Consider the following 21504-nt stretch of genomic DNA (forward strand, 5'->3'; position numbering starts at 1 on the left):
GGTCCTCTAATGAGCTTCAGCTGCTGTTCTTCAGTACCTTGCAAAGGCCACTGTTCGTAGGGACCACTGGAAAAGGCACCCACCATCTTCCTCAGGCCCCCTTCCCTATCTTCCTCTGCTCCTCCTCTGCCTCCTCCCTTCTTCTGCAGTCCAAGCTGGCAAAGGCCCAGGGCACAGGGCAGTTTAAACCTACCTGGCCCATGCCCTCTGCCCCAGTACTCAGTGCCCCCCAGCTTCATGGGCACTAGAGCCCTGTAGGTAGGGCTAGCAATTCAGGGGGGCAGCCACAGCGCCCCAGAAAGCACATTATACAGGCGTCACTAAACAAGTGTCTGAAGCAAATGCTACCAAGGTAAGAAGGTCACTTGTGATGAGAGCAATGACTACCTAGGAAAGCATTCTGAAAAACTTGTTTATAGTGGATAGGATTTGGTTCACTACTTCCCACTGAATAGATTTTGCTATTTTTCTGAGATATAGGGTTTTATTTATTTATTTATTTATTTAATTGTTTGGTAAGAAAATAACTTAAGCCAAGCACCAGTGGCTTACGCCTGTAATCCTAGCTATTCAGGAGGCAGAGATCAGGAGGATCATGGTTCAAAGCCAGCCTGGGCAAATGGTTCACAAGACCCTATCTTGAAAAACCCTTCACAAAAACAGGGCTGGTGGAGTGGCTCAAGGTGAAGGCCCTGAATACAAGCCCCAGTACCACTAAAAAAAGAGGGGGGGAATTAAAAAAAACTCAAAAGGAAAAGGCATTTCAATAGTTTAAATACAACAGAATGGCAGGTAACTTCTTAAGAGAAACTCTGGATGCCACCATGAATGGAGTCACATCTTTAAAGTCGTGGACTGGCCAGACAGGGTGGAACACACTTGCGATCCCACTCAGGTGGCTGGGGCAGGAGGATGCACTGGGCTATCTAACAAAACTATGTCTCAAAAAACAAAACAAGTTGGGGACATGGCTCAAGTGGCACAGCGCCTGCCTAGCAAGTAAAAGGCCCAGCCTGAGCATAAAACCCAGTACTGCCAAAAAGAAAGAAAAGTACATCAAATTGTGGCTTTCCCTTTGTCCACTGGTGAGGGCTAAGAAGGTGAGGGTCAATGTGGAAGGCTGGAGAGGGGCCAGCCCTTGGTGAGCATGCATGGCAGGCAGGAAGAAAACTCCAGAGCTGGGTTACCTGGCTGCTGCCCTGCTTCTTCCAATGCCCCCGCTATTCTCCAGAGCTGCAATTTTGATGACCAGGGTGCCAAGGGCCGGCTCTGGGCTGGCACACAGTGGTGGGAATGGGGAAGGCATGGGGAAGGGGCAGCATCAGGGCTCTTCTGGTCGAGCGAGCAAACGAGCAAGCTTGGCAGAGGTCAGGACAACATGCCTAGGACTGAGATTCGTGCTGCCCTTCCTGCTTCCCTTTCCTCTAGTGAGGAAGGAGGGGAAGGAGGATCTGTGTTCAGCCTCAGGAGCACATGCCCAGTTGCATGCTGGGGGAAGGAAGGGCAGTAGCTCTCCAGCCACAGGAGACAACAAGACCTGGGCTGCTTCTTTTTTTTTTTTTTCCTCTTTTTTGGCAGTACTGGGACTTGAACTCAGGGTCTACCCTGAGGGTCTACCTTGAGCCACTTGGGATGGATTTTTTTTTTTTCAAGATAGGGTCTCTAGAACTATTGCCCAGGCTGGCTTCAAACCTCGATCCTCATGATCCATCTGCTTCCTGAGCCACAGGCACCCAGTGGACCCGGGCTTCTCGCTGCTGGAAAAGCAGGTATAAAGGTGGAAAAAGGAAATTAATTTATCCCAATAAATCCTGTGGCGATGAGCTAGAGATAACAACATCAGCTCTAGTTTTAATATATGAGCAGGCAAAAAAACAAGGGGCTGTATGTGTATGTGCATGTGTGTGAAATTCCCTACTTGTTGTCTGAGAGGACATTCAAGTAATTCCACCCCAGTGGCAATGAGCATTCCTACTAACCAGCTCTTAAGTCTAAATCCATTTCCACTAAAAGCATGCAGAGTTCCTTGGACAAAAGTCTGGCTCCAGGGCTGGGAAGCCTAACTTTAGTTTGGAACATTTGATTTTTGCAAATGTAATCTTAGCACTCGGGAGGCTGACATAGGAACATCTCCAGATCGAGGCCAGCCTTAAGAAGAAACAGTGTAATCTGTGGTCCTGAAACTGAAATCCATGGAACCGGATCTATACTGTACAGGTACAGCACCAATTGGCAAGTCTGGATGGGGTCAGTGAAGGAGGTGTGAACACTGAATGGACGTCAATTTCCTGGTGATACTGGTGTCTGTGAGGTGACAAATGTTCACATTAAGTGGAAGGGGACTAGGGGCATGGCTCAAGTGGTAGAGCACTTGCCTAACAAGCAGGAGACCCTGAGTTCAAACCCCAGTATCACCAAAAAACCAACAAAAAAAGGGTCATGGGGCAGCATGTCTGCAACTTACTGTTTTGTTATTCTCTGTTTTCCATGGTTTTATAGCTTATTTATCCCCAAATGATTCAGAAATGTTAACTGGGGACTCTAGGTGGAAGGTGTATAGCTGTTCTGTATATGATGCAACTTTTATGTAATTTAAAATTATTTCAAAACCAGGCATATGGTGGTGCACACCAATAATCCCAGCACTTGGGAGGCTGAGACAGAAGAATTTAGAGTGAGTTCAAGGCCAGCCCAGGCTACATTAAAAAAAAAAATTTTTTTTTTTGGTGTCTCACACCTGTAATCCTAGCTACTCAGGAGGTAGAGATCAGCAGAATCATGGTTCAAAGCCAGCCTGGACAAATAGTTCTTGAGACATTATCTCGAAAAAAAAAAAAAAGAAAGAAAGAAAGAAAGAAAGCCAGACATGTAATCCCAGGTAATAGGAGGGTGGAAGTACAAGGATAGAGGTTCAAGAGCAGCCGAGACAAAGTTGGCTAGAGATCCTATCTGAAAAACAAACTAAATGCAAAAGGACAGGGGGCGTGGTGCAAGTGCCTATCAAGCACCAGGCCCTGATTTCAATCCCCAGCAACACACAGGCACAAAAGAAAAAATAAGTCATGTTTAACTTGTGACATGTGTAGAACAGCAAAGGTATAAGGGAATGACACTGCTGACAAGCTATTACCCTGTACAAGAAAGGAAGTCTGCAGCTTTCATTTATAATAGTCTATAACAAGCTATGGATGAGTACTGGAGACATTCCTAAAAGGCCGACAGCAATAGAACAGAACACTGACTAAAGACACTCAACCCCAAAAGAAGCCAGAAAACAAGGAATGAACCACAATGAGGACAAACAGAAAATCAGCAAGATCCCAACCTTAGGCAGAATTGTTACATTCAATTTAGATGATTAAATCATTAAAATTATTATATTAAATTTAAATGCCAGAGACTGGGGATGTAGCTCAGTGGGTTAGTGTTTGTCCTACATGCATGAGGCCATGGGTTTGATTCTTCATACCACAAAAAGAAAAACAAGAAAAAATTAAATTAAACGGCAGAAGCTGTCAGATTATAAAAAAGATAAACTAGATTTAAAAAGCAAGCTCTAGTAAAATGGCAGTTTAAATATGAAGCTCTATTTTCCTGTAATAATACCTTCCTTCTGGAAACCCATTACCACCTTTATCCACTTGTAATGAGATGAGGGCATGAACTTGCTACAGGGGAGACAGTATTTACAAAGAATGCATCTTAACTATAAAGATGTACAATTGTGGGCATAAACTCAAATTTTTTATTTGAAGGCTTTAAGTGGTTCCATCATTCCTTGTGGTCTGTTTTGAGAGTAATACATACAGAAATACAAGGTGTTAAAATTTCATAAATAAATAACTAAATAAGCTCTAGCATGTCAAAAGACACACAAAGTAACCATGAAGCATAAGAAAGTGTGGTTATGTTTACGTAAGACAAAAGAGGTTAAGACAAAGAAGATTATTAGAAATATGGGCCACGTCAGAAAGAAACAGATTCATTCTGACAAGACAGGATGCTAAATATAGACTGGGCGCCTGTAATCCTAGCTACTCAGGAGGCAGTCATCAGGAGGCTCACAGTTCAAGGCCAGTTCAGGAAAATAGTTGGTGAGACCCTATCTCAAAAATACTCAACACAAAAAAAAGGGCTGGTGGAGTGACTGAATTGGTAGAGCACCTGCTTAGCAAGTATGAGGTCCTGAGTTCAAACCCCAGTACTGCAAAAAAAAGAAAAAGAAAAAGGATCCTAAATATGGATGTACTTAACAGAGCTTCAAAAATACATTAAGTCAAAACTGACAGAAGGGGAAAAAAGCAAATTACTGGAGAATTTAACACCTCCTCTCTCATTAAGTAACAGAATCTGTAGACAAAAAAATCAGTTGGAGTCAGGTGTGGTGATGTACGCCTGTAAGCCCTGCACACGGGAGGCTTGGATAGGAAGACTGTTGAGTTAGAGGCTACATAGCAAGATCCTGTCTCAAAAGGAAAAAAAAATCAGTTTGACAATATCTGGCAATATTTTATAGAGATAAATATATAGTTGCCTTATAATTGGGTAATCCCATGATTAGGTATGTATCCAAGAGAAACAGAAGAATGTTCTCAAAATGACTTGTTCGCACATGTTCACAGCAGGGCTGGAGATGTAGCTCAATGACATAGTGCTTGCCTAGTGTGCACCCAAGGCCCTGGGTCCCATCCCCAGCACTGCACAGCTGTAATCCCAGCACCTGAGAGGCTGAGGCAGGAGGACTGAGAGTTAAGAGACCAGGCAGCCTGGGCTACATTGCAAGTTTTAGGCCAGCCAAAAAAAAAAAAAAAAAAAATACAGTAACAGCGTGGCTGAAAGCTGATCAGTTTGCTACCTTCTGGAATTTAACTATCCTTTCCACCTTCCTGGGTTACCACCTTAAGCTGCAAACAAAAGCCAAATCCCACCTTCCTACTGTGCTTATTAAAGAGGATTTATTCTCATGGTACACATTTAATGCCTGTGATCAAATGCCCTAATTTTTAACACAACTGCAGCAAAAAACTGTTATCACTCAGGCACACTTGGGAGGGAAAAAAAGTGTCACGTTTTTGGCACAGGCATAAAGCTAAGGAAAAAAATTTCCTATTTCTACTGTGGGAAGAAAAAGATCCTGGGCTGGGCAGAGCACTACCTGGCACTCATGAGGCCTGTGGTTCCATTCTCAGTACCAAAAAAGCCCACAAAAACAAACACCTGCTGGTTCCGTTGACAAATCCAATCATAAAATGTTCATGCCCGTAGTCATCTGCAGAACTGCAGTTTCTCTCAGATTGAGGGCCAAGACAGCCAGGCAGTAGCAGCATGCTGACACACAGCTACCTTCAGATAGTGACACCAGGACTGCAGAGGACAAAGCTTGGCCCACTTCTCCTACTGCACAGCCCTGAGGACAAAGCTCTACATCCCTCTCTTCCTCTCTCCCTCCCTTCCTCCCTCCTGGTGCCTGGACCTGAAATGCCCAGGGCATTTTCCTCATCACACAGCTGTAATTTATGGTCCCCACAGAGTACAGTGTGGCCTTGTCCAGTGCCACAGCACAGACCCAGTCCTCAGAACCTGCCCCAAGACCACAGCACCCTCATCTACAGACAGACAGACTGCTCATAGGCCTCAACCTGCTAGGGCCATCAGAGTGAACTAGCACAGAGCAATGATGAAAGCCCATGGTTTCAGCTATAGAACCTTATTCTCTCTCAGTCCTGGGGACCGGACATCCAAGATCAAGGTGTGGGCAGTGCTGGTTTTTCCTGAGACCCCTTCTTGGCTGTGCCCTCACGTGGCCATCCTCTGTGGGTCTGTGTCCTCATCTCCTCTTCTTATAAGGTGAGTCAGACTGGCTTAAGGTATACCCCAATGATGTCATTTAAATTTAAGCACCTCTTTAAAACTCCCATTTCCAAATACAGTCATCTCCTGAGGTCCTAGGGGTTGAAACTTCAGCACATGAACTTGGGGGCAGGGAGCAGGGATGAGGAGGAATTGCACACAAAACTGCTCACACATCAACACCGAAGTTGGGCCTAGGGCTGCTTTTGTACTTTTACTTTCCACACTGCAAGGGTTCTCACTTCTTCCACCTGTCCTTGGCTCTACTTTCTGCTCAAAGGCTGCAGGCTGGTCCCATGCATCTTGGTCCCCCCAGTATCTATACCTGGGACCATAGGTGCTGACCAGTACTTGGCTATTGGAGAAATGAGTAGACAGATACAGGGCACCTCTGGTGGATTCAAGTGCACCAGGCCCAAGCCAGGTTCACCATAGTGAGGCTGTCTCCATCTCTTCTCTGCTCTGCTTCTGAACTCCAGTAGGAAGTCCCTGGTCTTCCACCTAGAAGTGGCTGATGCCTATTCTATCTTTCCTGACACACTGGAACATCAGCTCTCTTACATTCTCTAACTTAACCAATAAGTGGATAACTTTCAAAAGAGCAATGTCATCCGGGCTCTGTAATCCCAGCTACTCAGGAGGCAGAAATCAGGAGGATCGCAGTTTGAGGGCAGCCTGGGAAAGTAGTTTATAAGACCCTATCTCGAGAATACCCAAAACAAAACATGGCTGGCAGAGTGGCTCAAGTGGTAGAGCCCCTGCCTAGCAACCATAAGACCCCAAGTTCAAACCCCAGAACTAGCAAAAAAAAAGAAAGTGTAATATCCCTAAACCCTCTTCTTACTGGGCTAAGTATGCCATAGGCACTACAGTAAATAGATTTTTTAAATGCTAAACAGGTAGATTTACAGGACTTACTCTTGGCTGTTTAATTATAGTGTGAAGTGAGGCAGTTACCAAACTTTACAAGGCATGGTCCAATTCAAGCTCCCAACTCTTCACAGACACTAGCCTAAGGGTGATGAGGCAGGAACACACACCGACAGTCCAGGGAACCTAGAGGATCTTTTTTCTTATGGGAACTCTCAAAAATATCCCAGCATAGACAGAAGAATGCACAACCCATTACCAAAGTGCATGTGTTAGAAACTGATGCAACAATGTTGGAAGGTGGGATCTTTTAAAAGGTGATTAGGGCTGGGCACTGGTGGCTCATGCCTGTAATCCTAGCTAGGAAGGATGAGATGGGGAGGATCTAGGCCAGTCCAACCAAACAGTTCAAGAGACCCTAGCTCAACCAAAAGCTGGGCATGGTAGTGCATGCCTGTTATCCCAAGTTATTCAGGAGGCTGAGATCAGGAGGATTACATTTCCAGGCCAGCCCAGGCAAAAAAGCTTGGAGACCTGGTCTTTACAGCAAAAAGATGGGTGTGGTGGCATGCATACCTGTCATCCCAGTGACAGTGAGAAACATGAAATAGGATAGTGGTACAGGCCAGCCTGGGCAACAAGTGAAACCTGTCCTCCAAAATCATCAGAGCAAAAAGGGCTGGGGGCGTGGCTCAAGTGCTAGAGCCCCTGCCTAGCAAGCATGAAGCCCTGAGTTCAAACCCCAGTACTGCCAAACTGTAAAAAAAAGAAAAAAAAAAAAAAAAAAAAGGGGGTGTGATTAGGTCATGAGAGCCAAGCACTGCAGATTAATGTCTTTCTCAGGAGTGGGTCCATTATGGTGAGAGTGGGTTGTTATAAAAGCAAGTTCAGTGCTTGTTTCAGCAGCTAGAATGATACAGAGAAGATTAGCATGGCTCCTGCGCAAGGATGACATGCAAATTCGTGAAGCGTTCCATATTATTAAAAAAAAAAAAAAAAAAAAAAGCAAGGGATGTAGTTCAGAGCTAGAGCTCATGCTTACCATGTTCAAGGTCCTGAGTTTGAGCCCCATGACCAAAACAAAAGTGAGATTCTCAGGCTGCTCTCACCCTCTCTTGCCCTTCCAGCTCCCTCTGGGGGATGATGCAGCCAAAAGCCCTTGATCTGGGACTTCCCGCCTCCAGAACCGTTAGGAAATAAATCTGCTTTTATCAATTACCCAGTCTCAGGTGTTCTCTTATAGCAGCTAAAACCCAAAACATGCAGCTATCCCCTCTCTGTTCTTTCTTCTAGTTTGAATAAAGCAATCCCAGAGATAAAACCTATAAAAACTTCAGAATACATCTGTTTATAAGATCAGAACTTAGCAAAACATAATACAAATATCATACCCACACAGTGGTGGGGAGGGCTGGCCTGAAAGGACTCTTTGTGACATGTGGAAAAGGACACCCAAAGGGCCTCAAGATACTCCACTCTAGTCTAGGTTCCTTCCAGCCAGGCGCGTAACAAGTGTGGACTTCACAGGACAGTCGCACTCTCCTGAAATTCCAGCTATGTGGGAGGCTGAAGTGGGAGGACCACATGAGCCTAAGGGTCTGAAGCCAGCCTGAGAAAACAGCAAGATCCTGTTTCAAAAAGTATTAAATAAAATAAAATAAAACTCAGGCGCCAGTGGCTCATGCCTGTAATCCTAGCCACTCAGGAGGCAGAGATCAGGAGGATCCGGCTTCAAAAGCCAGCTCTGGGCAAATAGTTCCTGAGACCCTATTTCGAAAAAAACCTTCACAAAACAGGGTTAGCCTAGTAGCTCAAGGTGTAGGCCCTGAGTTCAAACCCCAGTACCACAAAAATAAATAAACAAACAAATAAACAAAATATCCTGGGGGCTGAGGGTGTACCTCAGTGGAAGAGTGTTTGCTTAGCATGCGTAAGGACCTGGGGGTTCAATCCCCAGTACCAAAGATAATTTTTTAAAAATCATACCAACAAAATTAGTAATAATTCCTTACTATTACAATATCCAGCCCCACATACCATACCCTCTTGTAAAAAACCTCATGCCCTTTTGTAAAATTTAAGCAGTGCAAATAAATTAGGTCACGACAAATAAACTCTGTTCGGGTGGAATGATGGCCATTGGTTATTGCCACCTGAGACCTGGGGCAGAGGCAGAGAAAGCATAAGCAACAGAGCTAAGGCTGAATGGCGACTTCCTTGGGCTGTGATCCTTGCCAGCCAAATATAAAAACAGACACATCCCAATGCAACTGTACACCTGTTTTTACAAAAAGGAATTGCATCTTGATAGAACACCGCCATAGCGCACAGCCCGAATCCATTCTAGAAGAGAATTATTTTCCAAATTCCAAACTGGGACTTTCAGTCTAAAAAGTACCAGTCAGTCTGCAAACATCAGGGCAGAACAGCCCCCAAGTGGGGTGGCTTCTACCTCCCCCATCCCCTACCCCCATGGCAGAAAGTTAGCTGCCAGTCAACACACTCAGCAATCCAGCCATCTTCAGGATGGACCCATCATCTTCCAACCCGTGCCTTTGGGTCTGCAGCTCTTCCTGCATCCCCATCATCCTGGGGCTTTGTGGGACACAGGGGACCTAACAGATGTTTGTGGAAGGAACTATGGCCCTTCCACACTGGAGGTGTACAGCCACCATAACCACATGTGCTGGGGTAGCTCAAGAAAGGGCAGGGCTATACCTGGGGCCACTTACATGAAATCCACTTGCTCTATCAGCTCTCTGGCAGCTCACTGATTCCTGGGTCCCAAGAAGAACAGGCCATAGTAGAACAAGCCTCCATCACTGCTTGACAAAAATATAAGGCAAGGCAAGTATCGCGAGAAAGCCTGCCAAACTACATTTTTAAAGGTCTAAAACTGCTATTTTTTTTTTTTCTAGTACTTGGGTTTAAACTCAGGGCCTACACCTTAAGCCACTCCGCAAACCCTTTTTTGTGATTTTTTTTTCTTGAGATAGGTTCTCAAGAACTGCATGGAACCTTGATCCTTCTGATCTCTGCCTCCTGAGTAGCTAGGATTACAGGTGTGAGTCACCAGTGCCCGGCTTAAAACTGTATTTTTTGAAGTATCTAAATTTAAAAACAGAATTTAAATGCCCAACCTGGTATTTTGTAAAAGTTCCTAAGCTTTAATTTGTGAAAAAGTTTTAAACAGGTATCTGGCTAACTGAGCCAAGTTTGTAAGGTGGAGGTGACATCATGCTGAATGAAGGAACAGAAAGTTCTGCCTGCCTGAGGTGAACAGAGGATACCAGGTGTACTGGGTTAGGTCATGGCCAGGATAGGAATCCAAGCTCCAAAGCCCAGTGTCTCCCCTCCTTACAGGGAATGAGGTAAGGCAGTGGCAGAGTATAGAGAAAACATACAGCCCCTGGCTTAGGTTAGGACAGAACAACTGATTATCCCCTCTACCAGACACAAGGAAACTAATCACCAACCTCTTGTTTATCCTAATTTTTTTCTATTACCCCCAACTATACTAGCTTTTCACTTCTATTCAAAGAGCTCAGGAATGTCTCATTGCTTCTCTCCCCTCTCTCAATATTGGTGCTGTTGCTTTCCACCAAAATTGGGAGAACGCTCCAAAAGCAATCCAGCCAATTCCATCCCAGCCTGTCACAGACAGCTAAGTGGGGACTGGTCCCAGCACTGGAGGCTGCTGGCTGAAGAGCTCAGATCCACCTGGGCGCAGCATTATCCACTCTGGCCAGGTCGTTGCCCAGCAGTCTCTGGGTCAGCCCCTCTGCTTTGCAGCTACCTCCTTTTACACCGCTTTGCTCCCCCCTTTTCTGCAGTCTTAACACAGAGTAAAATCACTAACTTGGGCTTTTTTTCAGTCTTAAGCCATCTCTGTAAGTAACTGGCAATTGTTACCGCATCTAAATTAGACTTGTGTGCTTAACACAAAAAAATAAGAAAGTAGAAAAGTTGCACAGCAGGACTCCCTGAAGGTCACCTGGCTACATTCCCTTTCAAGTAAGCCTTTTTTAAAACTGGGGCCCCTCACAAATCAAGGTGATGAGCAGGAGTGGTGGATTACAGGTCGGCTCTGCAGAGTGCTGGCTGGTACCATAGTTAGGGCATCACGGGCTGTTTTAAACTTGTCCATCAGAGTGAACACACGTTTATCCCAGTTAAAATGATAGGCAAGACATCAAGATTACAAAGCATTTATTTGAGAAGGATACATTTTATTAAAACCCACTTTCAATGGAAGCTTGTCCTACATGGGTTTCCCAGCCTCCTTAAAACGTTATCAAACTACTGAAGTCTGTAATTAAAGCCACATTTTAAAACTACATAAACTAAAGAACCTCCTGAACTGTGTCCTCAATCCTACTGCCAAATATAACGTCACCGCACTCCCTCGATGGGCATTAGGTACGATCGCTCTCCATCTATGCCTTTACCGGACATCCCAGGACGGGACCAAGCAGGCTCGGGCTCGGTCCGGTCCGGTTTTAAGAAGGCCCACCCACTGGCCGTCAGACCCGGACCCCGGGAAGGCGCGGCGCTTCCTGCTAGCCCACCTGACCATTGTCCCGGAGCTCGCCCTGCGCGCCCCAGCCGCCGCGCGCGCGCGCGCCCGTCTGCCACCGCCGCCCAGCCCCGCGGGACCCTCGCCCGCTCCGGACCCCCCGAGACTCCGGCCGCCCCCCGATTCTCCCGACGGGACGCGCCCGCGAACGCTCACCTTCTTGCCCTTCCTGCCTTCCTCCTCCATATCGCCGCGTGCGGCCCCCGCGGCCCGCCCCGGGAGCCCCGCCGCCAACAGCCGCTACATGCTCGCCCCAGGCCCGCCACCCCCGCGCTCCCGGCACCGCCCGCTCCGCCCGCAGTCCCCGCCCCCGCCGCGCCCCGCACCCGCACTTCCGGGCCCGAGGGAGCCGCCCCGCCTCATTCAGGCCCCGCCCCTTCACGCAGGCCCCGCCCCCTAACTGCCGCGCACCCGCACTCCCGTGCGCGGGGCAGGCTGGCCAGCTCTGCGAACGGATCCCGAAGCTTCAAGGGGGCGGGGCGTGCAAGTCCCGCTCTCCGAGAAGGCCCCACCCACTATCCGCCGGCGGTGGAAATTCCTCGAGACGGTTCGGAACACTCTTGACCCTATTCCCCCCACCCCTCGCTTTCAGGGCCTCAGGAACGTGCCTTCAGTCCGCCCCGCCCCCTGGGGAGGGTGTCACCCTGCCTCCGGCTCGCCCCGCGCTCTTCAGGTCCGCGAGAGCGCGCCCGGGAGTGGCTCCCAACTTTTCAATTCTGCCGCCATCTTTAAGGCGGCCGATTTCCCAGCGTGCCTCGCGCTCAAGGAGACCGGGCTTGGGGAGGGGAGTGTCCCTGGGAAGGGGCGGGGCCAAGCGAAGGGGGCGTTAGCATGGGAGGAGCCACAAGGGGCTGGGCGTCCTGCAGAAGAGCTAACACTTTTTCTCCTTTCTTTTAGTACCGGGGTTTGAACTAAGGGCCTACACCTTGAGTCACTCCACCAGCCCTTTTTTTGTGATGGGTTTTTTTCAAGATGGTCTCGCGAACTATTTTTCTGGGCTGGATTTGAATCTCGATCCTCCTCTGCCTTCTGAGTAGCTAGGATTACAGATGTGAGCCACTGGCACCCAGCTCCGTTAATTTTTTTTTAATTAGGATATATTCGTTGTACAGAAGGGAGTGAACCTTTTTTTTTCTTTTATTGGTTTATTACCATGTTATAGTTGTACTGGGGTACACCGTGACATTTACAAAAGTGCTTATAATATGTCTTAGCTAGCTTCGCCCCCTGGGATGCATTTTTCTAATGCTTTCTCTCTGTTCTGCTTGCCTTATACAAACACATCGGGAAGAAGTTCAACACTGAGGATGCTAGGGCCCTACCCGGATAAAGCCGTAGAACCATAGCAGAAATCCTGTATAATTGCAACATTTCACAGTATAGGTCCACAGGGAATCAGGTGATTTGTCCGAAAGTACACTGCAAATTGGGGTCGCCAGCATTAAACCAAGCTCCAGTAAGGACTCTGCAGTACGACTGAAGATAAACTAACACCAAAGGAAACAAATATTAAAGTGTTTGACACTGCGCCAGTTGTCAGTATATTGTCTCTCAGTACAACACTCACTTCTCACTCCCTATTCTCATTCCCAAGAACAGGGAGCTGGTCCTTTAAGCATTTCTCCTTTGCCAGAGGCAACACTCAGCAAGTCACAGACAGGGGGCTTTACCTCCCGGTGGGCTCTCTTGGCAGGCACCTGCAGAACCAGTGACTCCCCAGCATGGTGGGCAGCTTCCCCAGCAACCCAGCCCCTGCAGTGCCAGACTGCCACAGCACCCAGCTGCCCACAGTTTCCGCCAGCATCCCTCCAGGAAAGTTTTATATCCATCCAAGAAAGTACTCTGCCAAGACACCTGCCCATGAGCAGCCTTCCCTAGCACCATAAAGGTGGATTTCCAAGGGGTTCTGCCAGCTCTTCTAAGCTATTCATTCAGTGAGTTGTGGCTGTGCCCTCTCCAACAAGGTCTAGGTCTTTGCCCTGAGAAGGAGATGGAGGTGGGAAGGGGGTCCCTCTTGAGAGCGTCATCTCAGCCCCCAGGAGAGTAGCTGCTCCTGGGTTACCCTAAATAATCTGTTAATTTTCTTTTTTGAGATAGCATCTCACTATTGTAGCCCAGGGTATGTAGCCCAGGATGGCCTCCAACTCTCCATTCTTCCCCTTCAGCCTTTAGATTATAGGCATGCACCACCATGCCTGGTCTTATAGTTAATAATTCCATAATACTTATAGTTAATAATCCAACCTGGCCTGATGAAGCACACCTGTAATCCAAGCTACTCAGGAGGCAGAAGCTAAAGGATCTTAAGTTTGAGATCCAGGCAAAATTAGGGAAATCCTATCTCAAGAACAAAAACAAAAAACCTATCAGTCTGGCACTTGTGACTCACACCTGTAATCCCAGCTACTCAGCCTGGGCAAATAGTGCTGCCAGACCCTATCTTGAGAAAAACTCATCACTAAAAAAGGGCTGGTGGATTGGCTCAAAGTATAGGCCTTGAGTTCAAACCTCAGTACTGCAAAATAATAATACAATCCTGTCTCAGAAACAAAATACAAAAAGAAGGGCTGGGGACATGATTCAAGTGGTAGAGCCCTTGCCTAGCATGTGTGAGTTCCTGGGTTCAAGACCCAGCACTGCAAAAACAAAACACCTTCTGTACTGTGTTTCTGTCTCCAATTAGATCTCTCCAATCAAAGAACCAAGAATGGGTAAAGAGGAGCAGAGTGGAGAGGGGCAGTGCTAAAGACACCACTGAGAATGAAACAGATGAAGGAAGATCTGTGAAGGACCAGGTAAGTTTCACCAACTGCAGGGGCCTTCTGTTCAAGGTGCAGACTTGTCCAATGCAGGCTGGGGTGGCAGGCCACTTTCAGGGGGCTGTATGTCATAGTCAGAGGAAACTAGCTGGAGCCCAGGAACAGAGGCAGAGGTCCTTCAGTTTGGCAACTTTCCTAGATCAGGCTTGTGACTGGTGATCAGGTGACAGATCAGTGTGCCTGCCATGTCTCAGTCTTGGTGTGCTCCTCCTTTTATAGTCCCCAGGTGAGGGGTTACATCTGGTGTTTCTGATGTAATTCAATATATTTACAGATGTAATTTTTTTGTGGTATTAGGGTTTGAACTCAGGACCTCACACTTGTTAGGCAGGTGTTCTACCACTTGAGCCACTCCATCAGCCCTTATTTTGTGATGGTTTTTGTATTGTTTTGTTTTATTTATTTATTTATTTATTTTTTGAGATAGGGTCTTTCAAACTATTTGCCTGGGCTAGCATCAAACTGCAATCCTCCTGATCTCTGCCTCCTGAGTAGCTAGGATTACGGGTGTGAGCCATGGACACCCAGCTTACAGATGTAATTTTTTTATTGGCACAAATAAATTATCAACTTGGGTGTCATGGTGTCTCAGATGTTAGTTGTTTGTGTATAAACTAGATGTAGAGTCATTCTGTTCTTGTGTGTGTGTGTGTGTGTGAGTAAAGCAGGAGAGCTTATTGAGATAGAAAAGTATGAACTGGGAGAATAGAGCCCCCAGAGTTGGGGGGGGTCCCAAGAGAGGGTGCCCCAAGTCATTCTATTTGGGCACTTACACTCAAAATGGAGTAGCTGAGGTCAAAACTGTTGCTTCATAAACTGAAGTCAAGGCTAGGCCCAGCCCTAAAGCTGCTGTTCTACACAATACAGAGTAACCTGGAGCAGGCCCAGCTTGCTCTCCTCATCCTCACAGCCAAACCCCAGACACTACAGCAACTACCTCCTCTTTACATGTAAACTTTCTGGACTACTGACTCAAAGGAACCCAGAACAGCTGGATTGCACCTTATGAACTGCCCTGCAATGCTAAAACTTTCACACTTTGTGTGATCCCTTCTTATCCATAGATGAGTCAATGTGAACAGTTTATGCTTTCCTTCCCTGACTTCTCATTTCAAAATGCTCTTGGAACTGGGGCTGGGCACATAGTTCAGTGGTAGAGCAGTTGCCTAGCATGTATGGGGCCCTGTGTTTGATCCCCAACATGGCCAAAAAAAAGATGCTCTTAGACATATTTCTAACTTCTGTCTAGCTCTGCTGCTGGGAGTTGTAGAAATTATCCCTGAGCCTGGTTCTTTTCTGTATCAACTGTAACAACTCAATAAACTGTTTTTGTTGTTGTTGCTAGGGGGCAGGGTAGAACTGGGGTTTGAACTCAGGACTTCATACTTGCAAAGCAGGCACTCTACTGATTAAGCTGCACCTCCAGTATATTTTGCTGTGGTTATTTTTGGAAATGGGGGGGTTCTCAAGAACTATTTGTAGCCTCAAACTACAATCCTCCCGATCTCAGCCTCCCAAGGAACTAGGATTACAGGCATGAGCCACCCGGCAGTGCCCAGCTTCAGTAAGCCCTCTTATTTAAAAGAAACCTCAGTGTTTCCCACACACAAACCTTTGGCAGTTCTGGGGTTTGAGTCACGGCCTCACATTTGTTAGGCAGGTGCTCTACCACTTAAGTCACTCAGCCAGACCCTTTTTGTGTTGGATATTTTCTTCTTCTTTTCTTGTGGTACTGGAGCTTGAACTCAGGGCCTACACCTTGAGCCACTCCACCAATCCTTTTATGTGATGGGGTATTTTTTGGGTTTTTTTGTTTTTTTTTTTTTAGATAGGGTCTCATGAACTATTCACCTGGGCTGGCTATGAACTGCAATCCTCCTGATCTCTGCCTCCTGAGTAGCTGGGATTACATGTGTGAGCCACTGGCACCCAGCACTATTTTCTAAAAAACAGTCATTATTTTATGTTGACACAACCACAAAAGCCACACGTTTGACATCTCCTTGGCTAGCACTGTTCTTCCAGGGCCAAATTGTTCATTTTCTTTCAGGCATACATCTGTAGGGCCAATTATTTTCAGAAATGGCAGAAGCTGTGAAAATGGTATAAGCTCCCCTTTTGGAAGGGAACTTGACATTTATAATTCTCCATCAGTTAGAGTGTCTTTACTCTGCACCAGGAAAAGGATGACTCAATCACTAGAGATTCTTATCCGCCAAGAAGGCAAGGATTTAAGTTGCATAACAAACCTACACTCCTAGGGTTGGTGAGTGGCTCAAGTGGTAGCACACCTGCCCTACAAGTGTGAGACCCTCAGTTCAAAGCCCAGTGCCACCAAAAAAACAAATCTCTCTTTACAGTGCTTTTTCCTTTTCCAAGTCACTTTTCCATAGCTAACTACACACACACACACACACACACACACACACACCCTTCTTTAAAAGGGTTTTTTTTTTTTTCATTTTTTTTTTTATTCATATGTGCATACAGTGATTGGGTCATTGCTCCTCCCTTCCCCCCACCTCCTCCCTTACCCCCCCCCACCCGCTTACCCCTCCATACCTGGCAGAAACTATTTTACCCTTATCTCTAATTTTGTTGAAGAGAGAGTATAAGCAATAATAGGAAGAAACAAGGGTTTTTGCTAGTTGAGATAAGGATAGCTATACAGGGAGTTGACTCGCATTGATTTCCTCTGCATGTGTGTTACCTTCTAAGTTTTTTCTTCTTGAACTAACCTTTTCTCTAGTTCCTGGTCCCCTTCTCCTATTGGCCTCAGTTGCTTTAGTTTCTCTGCTTTGAGGGCAACAAATAAATGCTATCTAGTTTTTAGGTATTTTACCTATCCTCATACCTCCCTTGTGTGCTCTCGCTTTATCATGTAATCAAAATCCAATCCCCTTGTTGTGTTTGCCCTTGATCTAATGTCCGCATATGAGGGAGAACATACAATTTTTAGTCTTTTGGGCCAGGCTAACCTCACTCAGAATGATGTTCTCCAATTCAATCTATTTAGCAGCGAATGATAACATTTCGTTCTTCTTCATGGCTGCATACAATTCCATTGTGTATAAATACCACAATCCATTCGTCAGTGGTGGGGCATCTTGGCTGTTTCCATAATTGGCTATTGTGAATAGTGCTGCAATAAACATGGGTGTGCAGTTGCCGCTGGAGTAACCTGTGTCACATTCTAACAAAAGGGTTTTTAAGCCTGAATTGTAAGTCACCTCTATTAAGACTTATTCATTTTCTTCAGTGTTTCTCATGTATATGAAGTATATACATGAAAGTCTGCTTTTTTCTCTTTAATGTCTTTTAAGAGCCTTTAATGTCTTTAAGGTAGAGAAAAGGCCAGGCACTGGTGGTTCACGCCTATAATCCTAGCTACTCAGGAGGCAGAGAGCAGGAAGATCTCAGTTCAAAGCCAGCCAAGGCAAATAGTCCAAGACCCTACCTGGAAAAAACCCATCACATAAAAAGGTCTGGTAGAGTGGCTCAAGGTGTAGGCCCTGAGTTCAAACCCCAGTACCACAAAAAAAAAAAAAAAGAGAAAACTTTTTCCTCCCCTGTGTATGGCCCTTGGCCTAGAAGAGCAATGCAGCTATTCATTTGAGATGTGGTTTTGGAAGTTCTTCTCAGTATATGGATAAGTGTTTAAAATACTGCTGACATAGACTGACATGTTAACAGCAAATGGTGTTTTCAGAAGACCTTAGTTCTTGCATTCCAGCATGGAAGAATCCAAGCAGAATGCGTGGGTGTAAATGGGGTTTATTAAAAGTTAGGGAAGGGAAGTACAAAGGGAGCATGGGAGTGCAGGTAGAATCTGCCTGCTTTTAAATCCTATAACGTATGAGAAGGGAGGAGCCAGGTGATTCCCATCCAATAATGAATGAGTGGGGAGGGCATGGATGGTTCCCAGCAAGGAACAAATGGTCTGGGCCATCCCTGGGCAACCTACATGAGCCCCAAACTTTTCCTACTTCTAGCCTGCCTCAGACCAGGGCTCAGGTGGCTTCCCAGTACCACTGCAGTGGAACCTTTACATTTTATTGTCATTTCTTACTACTTGGACAATAAGCAAGCATCTTCCCTTCTCTGCTGAATTTTTTGGTTCTCATTTTATTTGAAAGCTCAGTTCCTTAGGAGAGCCCACCTTAGGACTAGTGGAGTGGCTCAAGTGGTAGATCGCCTTCCTAGAAGAGCCCAACTTTTTTGGGTCACACACATACCCTAGTCTCCACAACTATTGATCTGCCTGTTTCTCTTCCCTCATCTAATAACAGAGAACCTTGCACTAGGAGAACCTGCCTCAGCAGTTAAGATCTAAGAGATCTTAAGCAAACCACTCCCCTTGGGTGAGTGTTAGTTCCCATACCAGTAATCTGGAATTACCTTTCTTTTCCCCACCAATACAGGGTCTCACTGCTCTGCCTAGGCTGATCTCAAACTCCTAGACTCAAAGGATTCATCCTCAGTCTCCAGAGTAGATGGGATCATAGGAATGTCACACAACAACCAGCTGGTAATCTGGAATTCATAGCCCTGTCCTATCTGTCTCTTGGCATTTATGCATTTAATGAAAAAAGGGATTTATATACTGTAATATGATCGAATGTATTAATTAGGCACTGTACATAAAACATGAGTTGCAGCCAGGCGCCAGTGCCTACACCTGTAATCCTAGCTACTCAGGAGGCAGAGATCAGGAGGATCGAGGTTCAAAACCAACTCAGGCAAATAGTTCATGAAACCCTATCTTGAAAAAACCCATCATAAAAAAAAAGGGCTGATGGAGTGGCTTAAGGTGTAAGCCCTCAGTTCAAACCCCAGTACTGCAAAAAAAAAAAGTTACACTGGTCCGCTTCTACTTACAGAACCAATGTGTCACCTTTTGAGCCTGATATCCAAGACCCTTGTTAAGTCAGTCATTGTCTACCTCTCCTAATCTAACCCCCTTCAGAACACTATGGTCCTGTAAAGCTTAGCAATGTCTCTAAGAGAGCACACCCTTCTCAGTCTCAGGAGATTCCACTACCCTGAATATAATTAAAATCAAAAATCTTTCCCAACCCCAAAAAACCTATCCACACAGGTAGAAGATGAAACTATTTTGTAACTGAGTAAACATTAAATTCTAATGGGGTGGGCATTAGAAATGCCGCTCCCAAACTATGATCAAAGGAAGCACTCAGAGTCACTCAGCAAGGCAAAAAGAAAAGTTTACTTCTGCAGAAGGGTGCAGCTACAGACCAGAGTCTGATAGGCAGAACACACCTGGGTGGGAAGTCCACCCAGATTATATCCTGACACAATTCCCTGTCCCTCACGAGGATTGGGCCACACTTGAACTCACAACACTTGCAGCTAGCTATTGTTTGGGGTAAGCATAAGGTTTTCCAATGAAGTGACATTTTTATAATGAAGGTCCCCTGAAAATAGGGGATGGGACTGGGGGGGGCGGGCTGACATTTTACTCACTAAGAAGTTTAATATTAGGGTTGGGGAGATTAGCTGGCATCTACACATTAACTCCTTTGACAGAAAAGACCTAACTTTACTCACAGATGGAATTGTGGGCAACCCACTAAAGGAGTTACAAGAGGGAAACCCATTTCTTCCCAAAGCCAGTAGACACCACCCATCACATTATGTAGTGTTCTGGTTTGACATGAAGTGTCCCCCAGGGCTCCGTGCTGAAGGCTTTGTACACAGCTGGTTGCATTACTGAAAGGTGACTGGAATACAAGGGTGATACTGGAGCTTGTTTCTGAGCTCGTGTTTTGGTGTAGTTGATGACTAAAGACGTCGGACCAGGAGTTAAGAGTTAAAGTAAGCACAAAGTTTACTGAGAGGCTAGCAAAGGTAAGGGAGAGTAATGGAATGGTTTGAATGGACCAAGGTAATGTGTGGACACACATTGAGAAACCCTTTTAAACATCAACTTAAATAGGCACAGTGTGTGGGGTACCTGCGGAAGGGGGAGGTGAATGAGCGAGACGAAGGTGAGGGAATATGGGACAGACTTCATACACTTACATGAAATAAAACAAAGAAACCTCTTGCAATTGCTTTAAGTGGGTGCGGAGGGAGTTGAGGGGGACAGACGATGAGGACGATATAACGAATGTATAATACAGAATTGTCATTATATCCTAATAAAAAATTTTTTAAAAAATAGCAAAGCACCCTCACAGGTGGGACTTAGTGAAAGAGCTAAACCAAAGGATGGCTGAAGCCCACGAGATCCCTAATTTAGCAGTCCAATTAACCCTATCCTTATCAAACTGAACATTCCTAGAAGGCCTTGTTAGTCCATCCGGTCCCTGAAACCTGCTTTAAGGGGTTTATATTTTATCTCTTTAGATTCTAGTTTTGTCTTTAAGAATGCTCCTCTATCTTTCCTTTTTTTTTTTTTTTTAAAGAAACTGAGCCTCTCTCTTTTTTATTTTTTTGGTGGTACTAGGGTTTGAACTCAGGGCCTCATGCCTGGTAGGGCAGGTGCTTTACCACTTGAGTCACACCACCAGCCCAAGAATGCTCCTTTATCTAAGACAAAGTTACTTGTGCCATTAGTTTCCTTTACATTCCCAAAGCCATTTATGCCATTTATCCTTCCTTGTTGTCTGTTCCCCTCACAAGGGTACTAGCTAGCTTCATTCATGGAACTCACTGGTGAGTTCATAGCTGACTGTATAACAGGTACTTAAAAACTACTCTTGCTGAAAAGCACTGACTGCATACTAGGGCCTGCTAATGTCCAAAGGGTAAAAAGCAGGATAAAAAGTTAACATCTCTGCTTCCATTTTGTATCTGTGCCATTCTCTCCTACAGTCACCTTGCAACCACCTTGGAAGGCAGGCCTATTTATGAACATCTTGTGATGGGGGGGTTGAAGCTCCTCCAGGCGACAGACTTTCTTATGTGGCCAGGCCCTGCCTGACCAGTCCTGACATTAATAATGAGCAAGCAGATCTCGCTTTTGACCAACAATCACACTTCGACCAGGACTGTTTAATTACACACACCTTTCGCCCTACTGCCCCAGTTCTTTCTCTATTTAAACCTAAAGCTCATGTCTGTATCCCCAAAATGGGCTGACATGCTTACTTTGTTGTGTGTGTGTGTGTGTGTTTTGGTGGTACTGGGGTTTGAACTCAGGGTTTCATGTTTACTAGGCAGATGCTCTACCACTTGAGTCATTCCACCAGCCATGTTTTGTATTGGGTATTTTCGAGACAGGGTCTCCGAACTATTTGCCCAGGCTGGCTTCAAACCAGGATCCTCCCTATCTCTGCCTCTAGTAGCTACGATTATAGGCTTGAGCCATGGCACCAAGCCTCCCACGACACACTCATACCTAATCATCTCTGCCCTTAACCACTA

The 21504-nt window shown here is 45.8% G+C and overlaps 1 protein-coding gene and 2 non-coding genes across 6 annotated transcripts in view; 2 read left to right on the forward strand and 1 right to left on the reverse strand.

The window, feature by feature from the left end:
• The window catches only part of Ccm2 (CCM2 scaffold protein), a 48387-nt gene extending 36799 nt beyond the window's left edge, over window positions 1–11588 (reverse strand). Inside the window, exon 1 of one of the 4 annotated variants that reach the window (XM_074065422.1) lies at window positions 11453–11588. In XM_074065422.1, the coding sequence (XP_073921523.1) occupies window positions 11453–11482 (30 nt within the window). In that variant the 5' untranslated portion in view covers window positions 11483–11588. The remainder of the gene's footprint in view (window positions 1–11452) is intronic. The other 3 variants (XM_020163986.2, XM_074065425.1, XM_074065424.1) reach the window with 3 other exon arrangements.
• Trnav-aac (transfer RNA valine (anticodon AAC)) lies at window positions 2348–2417 on the forward strand. Its single transcript has one exon. It is a non-coding gene; the product is annotated as a tRNA-Val (tRNA).
• On the forward strand, window positions 7600–7703 carry LOC141421009 (U6 spliceosomal RNA). Its single transcript, XR_012445717.1, has one exon. It is a non-coding gene; the product is annotated as a U6 spliceosomal RNA (small nuclear RNA).
• Window positions 11589–21504: the final 9916 nt, after the last annotated feature.

This window comes from Castor canadensis, chromosome 2 (genome assembly GCF_047511655.1).
Source record: "Castor canadensis chromosome 2, mCasCan1.hap1v2, whole genome shotgun sequence".
Lineage (NCBI taxonomy): Eukaryota > Metazoa > Chordata > Mammalia > Rodentia > Castoridae > Castor > Castor canadensis.